Raw genomic sequence first — 18,890 nt, 5'->3', positions numbered from 1 at the left:
CCCTGTCTCCGCCCCACTCTCGCCCTCTGATTGGCCGAGCCCGCCTGCCGGGCCTCCCCGGGATTTAAAGGGCCCGCTCTCCGCGCCGCCCTGGGAGCCGCAGCTGGTCCCGGCCTTGCGGCCTGCAGGGTAGGCTGCCCGGAGGAGGCGGCGACGGTGGCGGCGACGGTGCGTCCCCGACCGCTGGGACCGCGGATTCCTTCCTGCCAGGTAGGTTGCCAATAGTGCGCGCGCGGCTCCCCCACTCGCATCCCAGATTCGGCCTCCCCGATCCCGTCTGCAGCGCGTGTCCTGGGGCCCCCTCCCCATCACCTTTCCCACACCTCCTCCCACTCTGCCCTCCTCCTCACCTCCACCTCCCTGCAGCCCTGGACCCGGGCCAGGCTTTGTTGGCGGTCTCCAGAGGACGGGTCGGGGTGAGATGGGGCGCGCAGGGATACAGGATACCCCCTCCCCAACCCCCTGCCAGTCCAAACAAGGAGAGATGCACACGGCCCCCCAAGTGTCACAGGATCTCATTCCTTGCCTGCTACACAGAGAGCGACCCAAGCTGGTTCTATGCCTTGGCAACCAGGAAGCAACCCCCCCACACCCCATTTGAAATACAGACCTAGAATGTACACCTCTCAATCACCATCGGACCCGACCGTTCACAGCATACAAGAGACACAGGTCCTTCATTCACTGCAGGTCAGTCTGTGTGTGTGCACGCCCACAGCACCCCTCCCACACACAGTTGGCCAGTCCCTATCTGATGTCCCTGAATCTCACATCCTCCTCCAGACCCCGGATACCCCTTACCCTGTCTCTACAACAGTTGGGCAGCCCTAGACTGAAATCTGAGTGTTGAGTTCGATGGGTGAGCACTGGTCTGCCCCCCTGGACGTCCCAGCTCCCTCTGTGTCCCCCCTTTTTGGCAGGTCTATCCATCTATCCATCCATTCGTGGGGGTCCGTCATGGCTACCTTCAGCCGCCAGGAGTTTTTCCAGCAGCTGCTGCAGGGCTGTCTCCTGCCTACTGCCCAGCAGGGCCTTGACCAGATCTGGCTGCTTCTCGCCATTTGTCTCGCCTGTCGCCTCCTCTGGAGGCTTGGTAAGGACAAGTACCGCCACCCCAGCCTACATCACTCCTACCATGTTCGTCTCTGCCAAGCCGTACACTGCCATGTCCTGCCATGCCAAGCCAGGCCCCACTGTGTCCAGCCTCACCACATGCCACGGGGCCCAGCCTAGGCTGTGCCCTCTGCCCAGATGGCCCTCCACTCTCTACCAGCCCACCAATCTTCTGTTTCTGGTTTTCTCTCACTCTAAGGGTTGCCATCCTACCTGAAACATGCAAGCACCGTGGCAGGTGGGTTCTTCAGCCTCTACCACTTCTTCCAGCTGCACATGGTTTGGGTCGTGCTGCTCAGCCTCCTGTGCTACCTCGTGCTGTTCCTCTGCCGACATTCCTGCCATCGTGGCGTCTTCCTCTCCGTCACCATCCTCATCTACCTACTCATGGGGTATGGGTGTGCATCCTCGTCCTCATGCTGTGAGGTTGTGCAGTACAGGGAGGAAGTGGGAGTCCCTGGAGAAGGGAGTCTGGGAGAATCGTTCTCCTATGAGGGGGTTCAGAACAGGGAGGGTGTTGGATGACCTTGGAGAAGGGAATCTAGAAACACTGTTGTCAATACAGGGTTACTCAGGACAGGGAGAGTGTGAGATCCTCTTTGAGGAGGAAACGTGGGAGACTTGTTCTTTTCCAAGGCTATACAGGATGGGAAGGACATGGGCTTCCCTGAAAGAGGAAGCCCAGGAAACTTTTTCTTCCATGAGGTTTTGTAGGACGGGGGAAGGCATAACCTTCTCTGCACCTGGGGTTTCCACCCTCTGAGGTCTCCGAGGCCATAGGGATCCCAGGGTCAAGACCATCACCCTTTTTTTTCCCCTCAGTGAGATGCATATGGTGGACACTGTGACATGGCACAAGATGCGAGGTAGGCAGCCTTGCCCCTCTCATCTGCCCCAGCCCTTCTGCCCCAAACCCACACCTCTTAACTCCCCCTACGTTGTGTCTTTCTTTCACCCACTTTCCTCCTGGGTCGGTCCACTCCACTGGACATGCAGGCCTCAGATTCCCCTTGTGTCTGTGTCTCTCTCCACTATATTTGTTGCCCCCACCCGTCCCACCCCAGTGTGTCTGTCCCATGCCATGTACATGCCTGACTTTTGAGTCAGGGTGTCTGTCTGTCCTGAGCCCACTTGCCCACCTGTCCATGCTTATACTCCCTTTTCCTTACCACCTCTCACCTGGTGCTCCCAATCCACCTCCACTCTTCCATGTTGACCTACTCTCTGCCCATCCACTTGACCTTGGGCACCACACATAGGAGCCCAGATGATCGTGGCCATGAAGGCAGTGTCTCTGGGCTTCGACCTCGACCGGGGCGAGGTGGGTGCGGTGCCCTCCCCCGTGGAGTTCATGGGCTACCTCTACTTCGTGGGCACCATCGTCTTTGGGCCCTGGATATCCTTCCACAGCTACCTACAGGCTGTCCAAGGCCGCCCGCTGGTGAGGTCCTGGGTGGACAGGTGAGCAGGGACTGTGGGGGCCACCGTGGGCAGTGCTCATGGAGCCTTGATCCCCCCACTACAGAGCCGCCGATGGCTGCAGAAGGTGGCCCGGAGCCTGGTGCTGGCCCTGCTGTGCCTTGTGCTGTCCACCTGTGTGGGCCCCTACCTCTTCCCGTACTTCATACCCCTCGATGGTGACCGCCTCCTTCGCAAGTGAGCACAGCCTTCAAGGCCTCTGCTCTGCAGTGAGGGGGTTGGGTAGGGACCTGGGGTCTCCCCGCCTCTGAGCCTGTCTCTTAATGCTTCTGTCTGTCTTCTGTTACTACAGCAAGAAACGCAAAGCCAGGTAAATGAGGGCAGGTACTGAGGGCAAGTGGGGCTGACTGGGGGATGGGGGTGGGGCCGTGATTGGGGACTGATTGGTTCTGGAAGTCTGCATCTGTCTGACTGTCTACCCCGTGACTAGACAGAGTGGGTGCCCGTCTGTGGCTGGCTCTTTCACCAAGATTGGCTCAGTGTGTGACTCCATGTACAACTGGCGCTCTGACACAAACTGTGTCTGGCTATCCATCTGTTCGGCTGATTCACTCTTAGAAACCAGTTATGTAACTGATGGGGAGTGATGAGTCTGTGTTGATTGGTGATGATGACCTGTCTGGCTAGGGGTACATATGGGTTGTTTGCCTATTGGCATCTGTCTCCCTGAATGTGGGACCAGCCATTTGGCTGTGCCATTGTCGATAATAGGCTGTGTAGCTGTCACGGGATAAGACTGTGTTGCTGATTCTCACCTGTCTGTGTCTGACCACGGCATGTTGTGTGCCCATATGATTCTGACTGTGTGATGCCTTGTCTGGCCCCTTAGCATTGTCTAGCTGAGGGGTTGTAACTAACTATGTACCTGTGCCTGATTGTGGGTTCGACTGTCTGCCACTGGTTTGGCTATAAGATTCGATCTGGCTGTTTGTGACACTCCCTGTCCGCAAACCCATCCACCCCCATCCCAGTCGCCACTGGTTATGTCTAATGCTGAATGAGGTTCCAAAACTTTGAGAGATTTGCCCAGTGTCACTGAGCTAAGCAGCCAGACTTTAAACCCAGGCCTAATTCCAGGATCTGTGCTTTTTCCCATGCAAGATGCCACCTGCCTTTGACAGTGTCTGATTGTGCCACTGATAGGGTGACTGTGCTTGACTGTAGGATTGTGTCTGTGCTAGCAGTGGGGGAGTGTTTGGTAGTCTCTGTGCCAAACTAAAGGGCTGTTTTGTCTGCCTCGTGTTCACCGAATCGGGTTAGAGAACTGCAAAGCTGGGAGTCTGATCGTGCTTCTGTCTGCTTGTGAGGTTGAGGCAGGGTATGGGACTGTCAGGTCGGGCCCCTGACAATGGCTGTGTTTAGATGTCCAGCCATGTCAGGCTGCAGAACAGTTCCCATAGCTGTTTGATCCACAGGAAACTGTCTGACGGTATATGTCTGTGTGTTGGCCATCCCAGTCCACCTCTTTTGCCACTGTGTTTCTGTCTGTCTTATCTGTGAACAACTCGGGCCAACTCCCAGGGCCTCTCTGACTCCTTTTTCTTTTCTGCTGCCTTCCCGACCCCTGGGGTCCCTAGGGGCACCATGGTAAGGTGAGTCCACAGAGTGGGGCTGGGAATGCTGATGGATGGTGGGGTGCCATGCCAGGGGCTGGGTATCACACCTCTCTTGTCTTCTCCTTCCTCCCCAGGTGGCTGCGAGCCTACGAAAGTGCTGTCTCCTTCCACTTCAGCAACTATTTTGTGGGCTTTCTGTCCGAAGCCACGGCCACGTTGGCAGGGGCTGGCTTCACCGAGGCGAAGGATCACCTGAAATGGTGGGGAGGGCTAGTGGGCTCCCCCTGTCCTATAGGGTGCTGCCTAAAGTGGCTGCAGGGAGGAGGGAGAGTGTTCCTGGGGAAAGGGAAAGGCCAAGGCAAAAATGTGGAAGTCAGATGGGTTGAGATCCCCTGTGGATATGCAGGTTTCTTTTGCCCCCAGGGACCTGACAGTGTCCAAGCCACTGAATGTGGAGCTGCCCCGATCAATGGTGGAAGTCGTTACAAGCTGGAACTTGCCCATGTCTTATTGGCTAAATAACTGTGAGTTGCCAAATCACCTCTCTGGGGGTTGTCATATGACAAACATTTGCTGAGCACTTACTGGGGGCTAGACTCTGAAGATACAGCAGGGGAACAAAACAAAAAAATCCCTGCCTTCATGGAGCTGATATTTCAGTGAGGGGAGCAGATAGTAAATAAGAGAAAAAATACACAATAGTTCAGGTGGTGATAAGTCCTAGGTGAAAAAAATAAAGTGGGTAAGGGTGATTTATGAGTGTTGACTTGGTGGAGAGGGGCAGAAGTTAGAGGGCAGGCTGCAGTTTTAAATCAATTAGCCAGGGGCAGTCGCCCTGGGGAAGTGACATTTGAACAAAGACCAGAGGAAGGTGAGGGAAGGTCATTGCGGATTTGTAGGGAAAGAGTTTAACAGATGGGGGGAACAGCCATTGCAAAGGCCCTGAGGCAGGAGCTTGCTTGGTGGATGTGAGGAACACTGAGGTGGCCAGTGTGGCTGGAGCAGAGTGAGTGAGGGAGACAGTGGTAGGAGGTGAGGTCAGAGAAGGACCAGATCCTGTAGGGGCCTGCCTCCCATGTGGGCCATAGGGAAGACTGGTTTGTTTCTCTGAGTGCCATGGGATCCATGGCAGGGCTCCAAGCAGAGGTGGGGTGCACCTGACTTGTGTCATAACAGGATCCATCTGGCTGCTAGGAGGACAAACTGGAGAAAGGGTGAGGGCAGAAGCAGCCAGGAGGCCACTGCAGATGGTGGTGGCAATGGGCCATGGGCGTGGTGAGCAGAGCTCAGATTTGTGATAAAACTTTGAAGGTGGAACTGACAGGAATTGTCAAGAGTTTGGGTGTGGGGATGGGGCAGGGGTAGATCAGGGGTGATTCTGAGGTTTTTGCCTAAGGAGCTGGAGGGGTGGAGTTGACATTGAATCGGGGAAGACTATGGTGGTGAGCGGGCTGGAAGGGAAGATGGGGAGTTCAGTTTTTGGACATATCAAGTTTGAGGGCATCATAAGGATTTAAACTTGGGGGCTCCAATAGGTTGTGGATATCACTCACTCATCCTGCCCTATGACCTTCCAGGAAGGGTGGGGGGGGGATCTCAGGAGTCTCTTGACCCAAATCTCCTCCGTCCAGACATTTTCAAGAATGCACTCCGCCTGGGGACTTTCTCAGCCGTGCTGGTCACCTATGCAGCCAGTGCCCTCTTGCACGTGAGCAGGGGAGAATGGGATCAGGGTGGAAGCTGGGCGGGGCTGGCAGCACCTCCTCCTCACTCATCTCATTGCCCCACCCCCACCCCACCCTGGGTGCACCCAGGGCTTCAGCTTCCACCTGGCTGCAGTGCTGCTATCCCTGGCATTTATCACTTACGTGGAGCACGGTGAGTGCCAGGCCCAGCCTGGCAGGCGGAATGGGAAGGATGGTGAGGGGCTGGAGTGCCACCCCCTGAGGCTAATCTGACCCCTGCCCCTCCCCCCAACCCACCCCAGTCCTCAGGAAGCGCCTGGCTCGAATCCTCAGCGCCTGCGTCTTGTCGAAACGGTGCCCAGCAGGCTGTTCACACCAGCATCACTCGGTGAGGGTTCAGCCCGGGTGACCTTGTGCCCAGCACTTCCCCCTCAAAGAAAATGATACTTCTGTCCCCATCTTTTATCTGTCTCTGGGTGGGGGTGGGGGTGAGGGCCTGGCTTCCTCTACTGGTCCCTGAGCCACCCTCATAACCTCGCCTGTATTCATTGGCATCTGTTTCTCTAACAAGCATTTATTGAGCTCCGGTGTATACACTTCTGGCAAATTTTTCCCCCAGTGAACACTTACTGTGCAACTGCTGGTGCCAGGTACTGTTCTGGGTGTTAGAGATGTAGGGCTGGACAAAACGGGTGAAAGTCCCAGCGCTGGTGGGGATATGGTTTTAATGGGGGAGATGGTAAATAAAGAATAAGTCAGTGAAGTAGGATCGTTTGCTAGGTTGTGATAAGTGCTAAGGAGAAAAGAGATAAGGGAAAGGGGATGGGACATATCAGCGACTTGGTGGTTTCAGTTTTAACTAGAGAAGTCAGAGAAGGCCTCCTGGATGAGGTGACTTTTGCATTCTTTAAAGGATGTAGATGAGGGAAGGAACCATTCCAGGTAATGAGGGCTGTCAGGGTAAAGGCCCTGAGACTGGAGTGGGCCTGGAATATTCAGGAACAGCGAGAAGGGCCTTTGTGGTTTGAGCAGAGTGAGCGATGGGGAAGGTGGTGGGAGGCCTTACAGAGACATAGCTGGTACCCTGCTCTGTTAGGGCCCTACAGGTCATAGCCAGGATTTGTTTTTTGTTTTGTTTTCATTCTGTTTACAATAAGAAGTAAAGACAACCTTGTATCTGTCCTCCCTCCTGACAATTGATGTTTACCACCATAAAACCCTGACTCCACGATCCACCATTTTTCTTTCCCTGCCTGAAGAGTCTCATCTCCCTCAATGGACACTCTCATTGCTAACAGGACCCTCCTTCCTGGATCACCTCTGACCTCCCACAGTTGGACCTGAACCTTCTCTTTTGTACCTCAGGGGGTACCATGGACACCCTCACTCCTTGTACTCACTGCGTCTTGTGTGTCTCCCTGGGCTCCCCTGCTTAGGTGGGTATAGGGTGACAGTGAGTAGGACCGATCTCCAAGCCTATCCATCTGTTCCCCACAGGGCCTGGGGGTGCGAGCTTTAAACCTGCTTTTTGGGGCCCTGGCTGTCTTCCACCTGGCCTATCTGGGCTCCCTCTTCGATGTTGATGTGGACGACACCACAGAGGAGCAGGTGAGGTGGGACCCTGCGGTAGGAAGGGTTAGCTTGGGGTGGTGCCACCTGGTCATGGGAACCAGGAGGACAAAGGTGGAGTGGCCAATTGTGAGGTCCTCTCGTGCTGTGTGTCTTCAGCTTGTGTAGCCAGTGCTCCTCTGTCCTTCTCATTGTTCCTCGGGTTCATTCGCTCACACTTTGGGCCGTTAATTTGGCTGGAGCATGCCACAGCGATGTTTTACTTATTTTACCTTGTTGTTGTTTTTTTTTGTTGTTGTTGTTGTTTTGCATGGGCACGCTCTGGGAATTGAACCCGGGTCTCTGGCATGGCAGGGGAGAACTCTGCCTGCTGAGCCACCAGTGCACCGCCCTTTACTTATTTTAAATGAAAAGATGTATTTTATGGAGCTGGAGTACAAAACCCAGGTGTTACTTTTTTTAAAAAATTAATTTTTGTTTCCCTTCTTTTCTGTTGAGCTCTGGGTTTTCATTCTTATATACTTTTTTAGAAAAGATATTTTATTTTTACTCAGGTTGAGAGTGCCAACTCTGGGTTTTTCTACCTTAAACATTTATATTAAAAAGTATATTTTATTTTTATTCATGCTGAGTATGCAAATTCCAGGTTTTACTTCTTTCTTAAATTAAAAGCATTTCTGAAAATAACTGTCATTCATTTGGCTGCCGCAAAATCCAGGCTTTGCTTCTTTTTAAAACAATTCTTTTATTGAAAATCAAACTTTAGTTCATTTTGGTTTTGTCATTAAAAACAATTTTTTAAATTTTTATTCAAGTTGAGTGTGCAAAATCTGGTTTTGCTTCTTCTTTAATGAAAGTTTTAAACAAGTTTTTATTAAAATATTTTAAATAGTTAATGCACCGCGCATGGGTCAAAAACCAAACACTTTTCAAGATATTCAGGGAAATGTCTTGCTCCCATTCCATGCCCTCTCTTCCCAGTACTGCTCTCTGCCCCCTTACATGTAACCACCTTTGTCCATTTTATTAAAATATCCTTCCAAACTTTAAACACGACAAGAAAATATAAATATATATATTCATTTCTCCCCCCCCCCCTTTTTCTGAAATAGAATTCAACCTTATTATTATTATTTTTTGGAAGATAGGATGAATCCAACACTGGTGATTGGGACTCTGAGGCTGCACTTTCTCTCAGGACGGTGGGCTGGGCTGGGGTGGTTTCGGATCTGCCTGGCTCCCTAGTTGAGCCTCAGGCCAGTCTCCCCAGAGCAGAATCCTGGGATCATTGAGAAATCGTTGGCTGCATTGTCCAGCACTGGCCCTGGTGCCATCTCTGGACCTGGGTGCAAGTCAGGCCTGGGATGAAGAGGGAAGAGCCGCCACAACACAGGGGCCTCTTCACTGAGGGGTCTCACCGTAGGATGAACCTCATCACTTTGGTCCTCTCCACGTGGCTGTAAAACCTCGCCAGTGCCTGAGTTTTGGGGTCTGTGCCAAGACGCAGTGGGTGGTATGGTACAGAAAGCTGAGCCTCTGGAAGGCCTAGTAGTCCCTCACTGGCCTTGTCACCCATGTGGGTTCAGGAGCCCCAAGCACCCTCCCCCTGGTTTTTACTCTAAAGGTAGCACATGAAAGATATTTTTGTGCATGTTGCCTTTTTCACAAAATAATACTTGAGAATCTTCCACATCAGTATGGAGAGTACATTCTCGTTCATTTTTTTTCCATTGTGAGGATGTGACACAGTTTATTTGGTCTGTCCCTTACTCATGGGTGTGCAAGTGGTTTTTCCTTTCCTATTGCAGATGACACTGCTGCAAATGACCTCATACCCACATGGACTCACACAGGTGCAGTTTAGAACTGCTCTCCCACCAGCAATGCATGAATGTGCCTGTTGTCCCACCATCACAGGGTACCTTTCAAACTTCCTAGTTATGTTTGCCAGTCTGATAGGAGGATGATGACAAATGAGGCCGAGCACCTTCTCATATATTTAAGGGCCATTTATTTTTCCTTCACTGGGAATTGCCTACTTACCTCTTTTGCCAATTTTTTGTCTTTTTAAAAAAAAAACTGGTATCTAGCAGCTAATCCCTAATAGATACCTTGTCTTGTTTTTAAAATGGTTTTGTAAAGGATCTTTTACATATTTATTTAATCTATTTTTTATAAACAAACACTCTACCCCCTTCCCCTGCTAACCTCTAATCTGCTTTGTCTCTGCAAATTTGCTATAAAATGATTTTTTTCAGCTATAGAACTCAGATTTATTGAGATTTATACAGGTATATCTTTTTAGATACACAGTTCTATGGATTTTTGACAGGTATATATAGGTGTATACAATCATAACTACGACCACAATCAAGATACATAATTCACCTCTTCCCAGCCAAAGTCCCCATTGTCCTTTTAGTCAATCCTTTATCCCCCATCCCAAGCCCCTGACACCTGTTTTCTGTACTTAGAGTTTTGCCTTTTCACACAGTATGTAGCCTTTTTGATTTTGGCAAGAAAGTCAGATTTGCAGAATATATACAAACACGATCTAGTAATATTTCTCATGGACATTTCATTATTTTATTAATATAAAGCTTTAAAAGATTAAAAATAAAAGTAAACTTTGCATTAACACAATATAGTGCACAATAAAACGTTTTTTTAAGAAGAAAACACAAAAGAAAAAAACAAACTAAATCTGTTTTACCTTTTGTATGTATGCAGGCCATTCTATGGGGCCTCACCTAGGATTAGTGGAGTCACAGAAATGTCCTTGAGCAAAAGGATGGGTTTTCCTGAAACCCTCTTGTCCTGGTTGAGTGGGACCATCACCTCTTTCTCTCCTACAGGGCTACGGCATGGCATACACTGTCCACAAGTGGTCAGAGCTCAGCTGGGCCAGTCACTGGGTCACTTTCGGATGCTGGATCTTCTACCGCCTCATAGGCTGAGGCACATCTGTGGACCCCCACACCCTCCTCAAGACCCCTCTTCAGGGTGCCAGCTGAGGGCAGGCCCCTCTCCAACCTTGACTCCCAACACCCCCACCCACTACACACACACACACACACACGCGCGCACACACATACACACACACACACACACACACACATCATTCCATGCTTGACTATCCCCACACCACCAGAAGACGGGGAGGGAGTGTTCCCTACTGGGGCCCAGAAATGGAGGATGCGTGGGGAAACAGAGGAGGAGATCGGGCCTCCCCGCCTTCCTTCTCCCTTTTTATATAGTTTGTTACTGTCAAATAAAAGTAGGAAAGCACTGATAGGCTCTTTCTTTACTGCTCAGAGGGGAATAGGAGTGAATGAGGAAGGGGGTACAGAACGGACAAAGGTTTAGAAGCTGGAAACCAGGAAAACGGGCAGGTTGTGATTGGTTCATGGTCACTCTATTATTTATAATTGGTTCATGATTGGATAATGAGGCCGAGGGTGGAAATGTCCTGGTCCTTACGGACTTGAGTGGCACGGGCACATGTTGGACAGTTGTATGACGAAGAGGCCTGATACCAATTGGCTGGAAACGCTGGGATGCATGTTATGATGGGTTTTTCTGTCTGGGACAGAGAGGAGGAAAGGTAAGACAGATGAAGGGTTGATGCTTATTGGCCTTATGCTGAAGGTTCTGGGTTCTAATTGGTTGAGGGGGTCTGAGTGACAGCTCTGTGGAGGCGCCCATTGATTTAGGATTCTGGCTTCTGATTGGCTCTTTATAGGGCCTCCAGGCCAGTCGGCCGGCAAGACTGAGGGACCTAGGTTCGACCGGGTTTTCTGACTTTCAAGCCGGGAGGGCGAGGATGACATGTTGCCATTAGGACTAAAGAGTTCTGAGCGCTGAAGAGCCTAAGAACTGAAGGGCGGCGGCTGGGGGCGGAGGGCTGCCTACAGGATGTGATCTGCTGATCTGCCTATCGTATTAACAGTTTTCTTGACCATTTGGGCATTATGACTGGGGGTTGGTACGGGATCCGACTAGTTGCTCTGCCTAGAAAACAATGATGGAGGTGAGAGATCACAATGCGATGGGTCTTTGCAAGCAGGTGCGCTTGGGGGAGGGCAGAGATGAACACCTCAGTGATTCCCACTTTTGGTTAACCGCTCTCACTAGGGTCCCCGCCTCCTCTGCCGACTGGTCTCAGCCAACAGTAGAAATGGCACCATGCATGGGGGCGGGACCGGCGGCGCACAGAGAGCTGTTATTGGTTGAGAGCTGGACTGACCGCCAATGAAGGCAGGCTCAGGGCAGAATTCTTCTGGATCCCGGAGCGAGCCTAGAGAGGGTCTGGAACCTGTGGGAGAAGCCGCTGCGACCGCGCTGCTGGGTAAGTGGCCTCTGCCTGCCTAGTCCCCCACTCCATCCCCTTACACTCAACGGGAAATGGCAGGCCTGCACAAGACCCTCTACACCACCTGCGCGAGACCCCTCCCCCCTCCCCTCCAGGTTACTGCGCGGTTGTCGGGACGACAGGAGAGCTGCCCTCTCATTGGGTGGCTGGATTTGAGGGTCCTGGTTCTGATTGGTTATCTCTGTATTTGACACGTATCCCTTCCTCACTTTTCCTCATTATCCCTTTTAGGAGGACTGCTAGCAGCCTTCCACTTTCCTCACCTTTTTTTGTTTGTTTGTTTGCATTAGCCTATTACTGTGGGGAGAGTCTGGTTTTACAGACTCTGGCCCTGAGGGTCGTGGTTCAGGTTTTTCGTCTCCGGTCTCCCCAGTTGCAATTTTGAGGACTTCGGGAAGGGTATAGCTTTCCACTGAACGGTGCAACACAGTGATCCCTGTAATGGGACTAAGCCTGGTTCGTGTGTCTCTCTAACCAGACAGTGACCCTTAAGGGCTGGAACTAGACCTGGTCCCTGTGTCTCCCCCAACAGACTGTGACCCCGGAGGGCCAGGATCCAGTCTTTTAGTGCATTTGTATTTATTATGATTGATGAAGTATTTGAATATTTAATTTTACTATCTCATTCTGTGCTTTCTATTTGCCAGGTTTGTCTGTTCCTTCCCTCTCCTCTCTACTTAACTAAGCACAACCATCAGCTTACAAAGATATGGCCACCACCACCAGCCCCTTGCACCCATACTGGCCTCAGCACCTGAAGCTGGACAATTTTGTGCCTAATGACATCACCACCTGGCATCTCGTGACTGGCCTCTTCTCCATCTCAGGGGTCATAGTCATGACCACATGGCTGTTGTCAGATCGAGCTGCAGTTGTCCCACTAGGGACATGGCGTCGACTGTCCCTGTGCTGGTTTGCAGTGTGCAGTTTCATTCACATGGTGATCGAGGGATGGTTCTCCCTCTACCACAAGGATATCCTTGGAGACCAAGCTTTCTTATCTCAACTCTGTGAGTCCTGAGTGGGGGGGGGGGGGGTTCTGAGCCAAGATTGGCTTGGATATTTACTCACCCACCAACTCTTCTTCCATTAATTTATTTTTTAAATTTAACTTTTTTGTTGTCATCATATCACAGGGATCAAAAAACAATTTAAGGAGGTATGCTGTTAAAATGTGTCTTCTATCTCACCTAGTTTCCCCAAACACACCAATAACCACTGTTAATAATCGCTATACTTTCTTCCAGAGTTATGTACCTATAAATTACATGCAGAGGCTTCAGTTTACTCAACTGTAAAAGGAGGATAATATTAATATCCAAATATACTTAAGGCACTTAAAACAGGGCTTAGTACAGACAATGCCATGTAACTGTTTACTGCTACTGCTACTATTATCATTATTGTTTTAATTTCTCCCTTTTTAACACAAATGATAGCATTCTATATACACTTCTGAACTTTGCTTTTTTTTTTAAACACTGTATCCTGGAGGTCACTCCTTGCGGGTTCATAAAGAACCTTCAAAATGTAGATATTTAGAATTATTTGACTTGCCCAGTAATGATTGGCATTTCCCTCAAATCTTGGTGGTTATAAGCAATATGAATAAAACTGCTCTGACCATTCTTATAGAAGTTTTGAATGGGCATAGGCTTTCATTTCTCTTGGGGAACTACATAGGTGGGGAATGACTGGGTCCTATGTTATGTGTGCTTACCTTTATGAGAAATTACCAAACTTTTCCAAAATGCTTGTATCCTTTTACATTCCTACCAACAGTATATGAAGGATGTGAGTGGTATTCCATTATGGCTTTAATTTGCTTTTCCTTTATGACTAAAGGAAGTTTGAGAAACTTCCATATGTTTATTGAACATTTGGAAATCCTCCTGGGAAGAATCTGTTCAAGTCTCCTGGCTATCTTTGTATTAGGTGGTCCGTCTTTTTCGTACTAATTTCTCTGTTCAGTCTTCCATTAATCTATAATCCATTCATCTGTTCGTTTGTGCACTTGCTCTTGTGTCCCTGCCTCTTTCCCTTTCTCTCTCTCTCAGGTTTCTTTACTCACTCTATCATCTATACCTTCCTCTTTTCATTCCACAAATATTTATTGAATACCAAACAATCACAGGAAGACTTTTCTGTACCAGGCTCACACACATTATCCTATTTTATATATATTAACTTATAGAGTCCAAATAGCTATCCCATTTCACAGATGGAGAAACTGAGGCATGCAGAGATTACAGGGGCCCTCTGTAATCTCAAAATGTCAGTTCTTTTTTCTGCCTTTATTATTCACGTGTCTCTCTTGTTTTCTGTAGGGAAAGAGTATGCCAAGGGGGACAGCCGATACATCACGTAAGTGTTTGCCTTTATCAAGGGAGATCTACATTGTTTGGGGGTGGCAGCAAATCAAGGAGTACTAATGGGGTACCTGTGGGCAGAGTTCACTGATGTCAGGTATCTCCTATCCCTTTCTCCTGCAGGGATGACAGCTTCATAATAACCATGGAGTCTGTCACGGCTTGGATATGGGGACCACTCAGCCTGTGGGTGGTGATCGCCTTTCTCCGTCAGCAACCGCATCGCTTTGTCTTACAGCTTGTGGTCTCTGTGGGTGAGGAGAGGGCCTACACTGGGCACAGGGGTTGGTGGGGGAGCCACAGACACAGGGGCAGCCCTGTGGGTGGGATCTTTCAATTGTGCCCACACAGTAGCAAGTCAGACTGGATCAGAAATCCCTTGAGCTTCTGGGACAGTCCTTGTCCCTCTCTGAGCCTGCACCCTAAAGCAGGGAAGGTTCATTTATCCTCCTCCATCACACAGTCTCCTGAGACAGTTACATGAGGTGGTCCATGGTGGTGGGAAGCCCCTAGCTCCTCCAGGATCAGGATTCTGACTTCCCTTCATCTGAGATTCAGTCTTCTTATATACTTAAATCATTCACTTTCTCTAGTTTTGGAAATATAAGTTCTCTTTAGTTCTGGAATCCTGAGCTGTCTTGAATTCTGTAATTTAAAATTGCAGAAGTCCTGGAGAAATGAGCTCTCTCAACTTCAGAAATTTTTAGCTCTCTGATTTTGGAATTCTTGGTTCTCTGAATTCAGAAATCCTGAGCTCTGAGCCCTTGAATGATAATTTGGGAAAATGCCTTGGAATAGAGAGCATAGAATAGCTCCCACTTCCTCACTGGAATTCTCCTCCTCTTTCCCATAGGCCAGATCTATGGGGATGTACTCTACTTTCTGACAGAGCAATACAATGGATTCCAGCATGGGGAGCTGGGCCACCCGCTCTACTTCTGGTTCTATTTTGTCTTCATGAACACACTTTGGCTAGTACTGCCCGGAATGCTTGTACTCGATTCTGTGAAGCAGATCACTCATGCCCAGAGCATGCTGGATGTCAAGGTCGCAAAAGCCAAGAGCAAGCGGAACTGATGACTGGACTTTGAAAGCTAGCTGTGGAACTCACTGCCTGCTAGAAGAGTCAAATCCTGCTCCCTCAGGCTGGTGGGTGGGAACAAAAAGAGCCAGGGTCAGGATAGGGGTGGAGCTACTGGCAGGAGCCATTGGGACAAAAGGAGAAGAGGGTATAGGAGGTCTGTTGTGGTGGCAGTCTTGAAAATAAGGAAACAAAAGATCTTGACTGTATCTCTGTGAGACCTTTATTAACCCCAACCCCACAGACCCCTCTGTTGGTTATTCAACAGACCATCCATCTCCCAGCCCACCTACCCTCATCATCGTCACATGGATCTCTCCTCTTTGACCCCACAAACCCCTATCATGCACCACATAAACCCCATCACTGACCCCACAGAATCTCATCAGTCATACTGCAAAACTCCCCATCGCTCAGCTTACGGGCCCCCAAACACTCACCCCACATATACCCCAGCACTTATCCCATAGATGTCCCATCACCTACCCTCAAGACCTCCATCACTCACCCCACAAATACTCATAGCTGACCCTACGGACCTCCCCATCACTCACCCCACACAGTTCAACACTCACCCCTCAAATAGCCCATCATTCATTCTACAGACCCCCCCCACATCACTCACCTCAGTCCTCTATCAACCCCATATACCCCATCACTTGTGCAACAGATCGCATAATTCACCCCAGTCACTCACCCCATAAACTCCCATCATTCACCCCACAGATCCCCTATTATTCACCATATAGGCTCCCCAGTCATAGACTTCACAGATCATCCATCACTCACCACAGACTCCCCTAACACTCACCCATGGACTACCCCCATCACTCACCCTAAAGACTCCCTATCACCCCACTAATGCTCCATCATTGGCCCTACAGACCCCTTATCACTTGCCCTACTCAATCCCCAGTATTCACCCCACAGACCTATCACCCCACAAAACCCCCATCACTTCTTCCACAGACTCACCCTTCACCCTGCAGAACCCCCATCACCCCAATCACTCCCTAACTCACCTTAAATACCTTCCATCACATATCCCTGAGACTCTAATCACTCCCCCACAGACTGTGCATCACTTCAAAGAACTATCACTTCACAGTCCTCCATCGTTCACCCGTAGATAGGCCCCATCACTCACCTACATGCCATAATTCACCTGTCTCTCCATTACTTAACCCACAGACCCCACTGCACACTCCACAGATCCCTCAATACTCATCTGACAGGACCCTTTTCACTCACCCCACAGATACCCTCATCACTCAGCTCATAGATCCCTCATCACTGACCTTAAAATCCCTATTACTCAACGGGCAGTGCAACGGTGGTGCAGTGGCAGAATTCTCATCTGCCATACTGGAGACCCAGGTTTGATTCCCGGAGCCTGCCCATGCCAAAAAAAAAAAAAGTCCCCATTACTCACCCCTCAGACCTCACATAACTCTTACAGACTCTCTGTCATTTACCCATCTTTCAACCCGGAGGAATCTGAATCATCCCCCCCCACACACACACACACCTCCATCACTCTACAGACTTTCCACCAATCACCCTACAGGCTCCCTCACGCCTGGTCTCCCTAACATTCACCTTGGCTACTTGATGAATTTTGAAGACCTGACAAAGAAAGAATAAGAAAATTGTAGACACACAATTGTGGAAAAATTGTAGACTGGCTCCAGGTGTTCTGTATTGAGCAGGACTTCAGTTCAAATCCTGCCTTTGCTTGTGCTGAATGTACCTTTTGATAAATGTCTCACTGTGACGCCAAGACCCTGCATGACCTTGCGCTGATTACTTTTTCACCTTATATCCCATGATTCACTCCATGGTTTACTCTGATTATGGCATGCTGGCCTCCTTGCTCTTCCTTGCACTCCAGGGACAACCCTGCCTTCCGGCCATTGCAGCGGCTCCTCTCTCTGCCATTTAATATCCCTTTGACCTTGAGCATGTTTCTTAAACCCCCTGGCCTTCCATGTTCTCATCTGAAAGATGCTAATAATAATAATATGTCCCTTATAGGGTTGTTTTGCAGACTAAATGAATGAATATATGTAGTCCACCCAGCATACACTTAGAATTTATGAAATGAAGAAGAAGGAATAAACAAATGAAAGAAAAAGGAGAAAGTTCTCCCCAGGACTAAGGCAAGGATCTCCTTTTGGGTCTCTTCCATATCTTCCATCCGAGGCTCACTCTCCGCAACCAGTACAAGAGGCATCTGACCTCAACACAACCTACACCTTTGCCCTCAGGATAAACTCCAAGCTCCAGACTAATGTCTTGCGCATCCCATTCTATGATAACTTATATGAGAAGCTGACTCTCAAACCCTTCTTCCATGAGAAAATCCAAAACCATAGATGTTGTATACTCTATGGGACGAGAGACATGCCATTAACCCTCTTCTGCCTTTCAAGGAAAATTCCCCATTACTTATACGTTCCAGAAAACAGAGATGCCTATTTAACTATTAATACCAAGGCAACAAATTATTGTAAAAGAAACCAAAAGAGAATTGTGAACTTTTCTTAAAAGTTGACATTAAGATACAGCTTTCGGGGGGAAAATTCAACTTCTCCAAGTTGAATTCTTGATACTCTCACAAGCAGTGGGGACAAGCAAATCAACAGACCGAGCCTTGCATCTTATGATTTGCCCTTTTGAAACTTATTACTGAAATGCTAGGCTAAGCCTACTTAAAATTAGGCCTAAGAGTCACCCCCAGAGAATTTCTTTTGTTGCTCAGATGTTGCCTCTCTCTAAGCCAACACAGCAAGTGAACTTACTGCCCTCCTCCCTACAGTTGAGAATGACTCCCAGGGGTTTAAACCTCCCTGGCAACACAGGACAGAAATTCCAGGATAAGGAACCTGCCATCAAGGGATTGAGAAAACTTTCTTGACCAGAAGGGGAAAGAGAAAAATGAGAAAAAATAATGTGTCAGTGGCTGAGAGATTTCAAACAGCATCAAGAGGTTTTCCTGGAGGCTATTCTTATACATTATATAAATATTCCCTTTTTAGTTTATGGTATATTGGAGTGGTGGGAGGGAAGTACCTGAATTGTAGAGCTGTGTGCCAGTAGCCTTGTTTCTTGAAGACGATTATATAATGATATAGCTTTTACAATGTGACTGCGTGATTGTGAAAACCTTGTGTCTGATGCTCCTTTTAACTAGGGTGTGGACAGATGAGTTTAAAATAAGGATAAAAAATAAATAATAGGGGTAACGAAGCTTAAAATAAATTGAGTAGATGGAAATAATAGTGGTCAATGAGAGGGAGGGGTGAGGAGTATGGGATATATGAGTTTTTTTCTTTTTTATTTCTCTTTCTGGAGTGATGCAAATGTTAAAAAAATGATCATGGTGATGAATACACAACTATGTTATGGTATTGTGAGCCATTGATTGTATACCATGTATGGAATGTTTGTATGTTTTTATGTTGTTTTATTAATAAAAAATATTTTAAATGGCTTTTTTTGTCAATTATTTAATGAAATATAACACAGGTATAGAAAGTAAAAAAATCATAAATGTACAGCTTCAGGAGTTTTCACAGTGTAAACTAATTTTTAATCCTTTTTGTTCAAAGTGTAAAATCAATGGCTGTTAGGATAATCAGTTATGTATTCACCACCAGTCAATGA

The 18,890-nt window shown here is 48.7% G+C and overlaps 3 protein-coding genes across 4 annotated transcripts in view; 2 read left to right on the top strand and 1 right to left on the bottom strand.

Moving 5' to 3' along the window:
- The window catches only part of SLC38A5 (solute carrier family 38 member 5), a 60,689-nt gene extending 59,057 nt beyond the window's left edge, over positions 1-1,632 (bottom strand). The window contains exon 1 of the mRNA XM_077145740.1: positions 1,327-1,632. Coding sequence (XP_077001855.1) covers positions 1,327-1,458 — 132 coding nt within the window. The 5' untranslated portion in view covers positions 1,459-1,632. The remainder of the gene's footprint in view (positions 1-1,326) is intronic.
- Positions 1,633-3,002: 1,370 nt separating this feature from the next.
- PORCN (porcupine O-acyltransferase) lies at positions 3,003-10,719 on the top strand. Its single transcript, XM_077145748.1, has 8 exons — positions 3,003-4,184; positions 4,283-4,408; positions 4,572-4,672; positions 5,780-5,856; positions 5,963-6,026; positions 6,136-6,221; positions 7,331-7,441; positions 10,258-10,719. Exons 1-8 carry the CDS (start codon positions 4,177-4,179, stop codon positions 10,357-10,359), a joined length of 675 nt encoding a protein of 224 aa, XP_077001863.1. The 5' UTR covers positions 3,003-4,176; the 3' UTR covers positions 10,360-10,719.
- A 431-nt stretch (positions 10,720-11,150) lies between these two features.
- On the top strand, positions 11,151-16,615 carry EBP (EBP cholestenol delta-isomerase). Of its 2 annotated transcripts, none has more exons than XM_077146831.1 (6): positions 11,151-11,184; positions 11,537-11,750; positions 12,422-12,784; positions 14,102-14,138; positions 14,267-14,397; positions 14,997-16,615. In XM_077146831.1, exons 3-6 carry the CDS (start codon positions 12,484-12,486, stop codon positions 15,218-15,220), a joined length of 693 nt encoding a protein of 230 aa, XP_077002946.1. In that variant the 5' UTR covers positions 11,151-11,184; positions 11,537-11,750; positions 12,422-12,483; the 3' UTR covers positions 15,221-16,615. The 2 variants fall into 2 exon arrangements, with proteins under 2 accessions (XP_077002946.1, XP_077002945.1); XM_077146830.1 differs by having other exon boundaries at positions 11,159-11,432.
- Positions 16,616-18,890: the final 2,275 nt, after the last annotated feature.

The sequence above is a fragment of the Tamandua tetradactyla genome, chromosome X (genome assembly GCF_023851605.1).
Source record: "Tamandua tetradactyla isolate mTamTet1 chromosome X, mTamTet1.pri, whole genome shotgun sequence".
NCBI lineage: Eukaryota > Metazoa > Chordata > Mammalia > Pilosa > Myrmecophagidae > Tamandua > Tamandua tetradactyla.
This window is presented reverse-complemented; position numbering and strand designations above follow the sequence as displayed.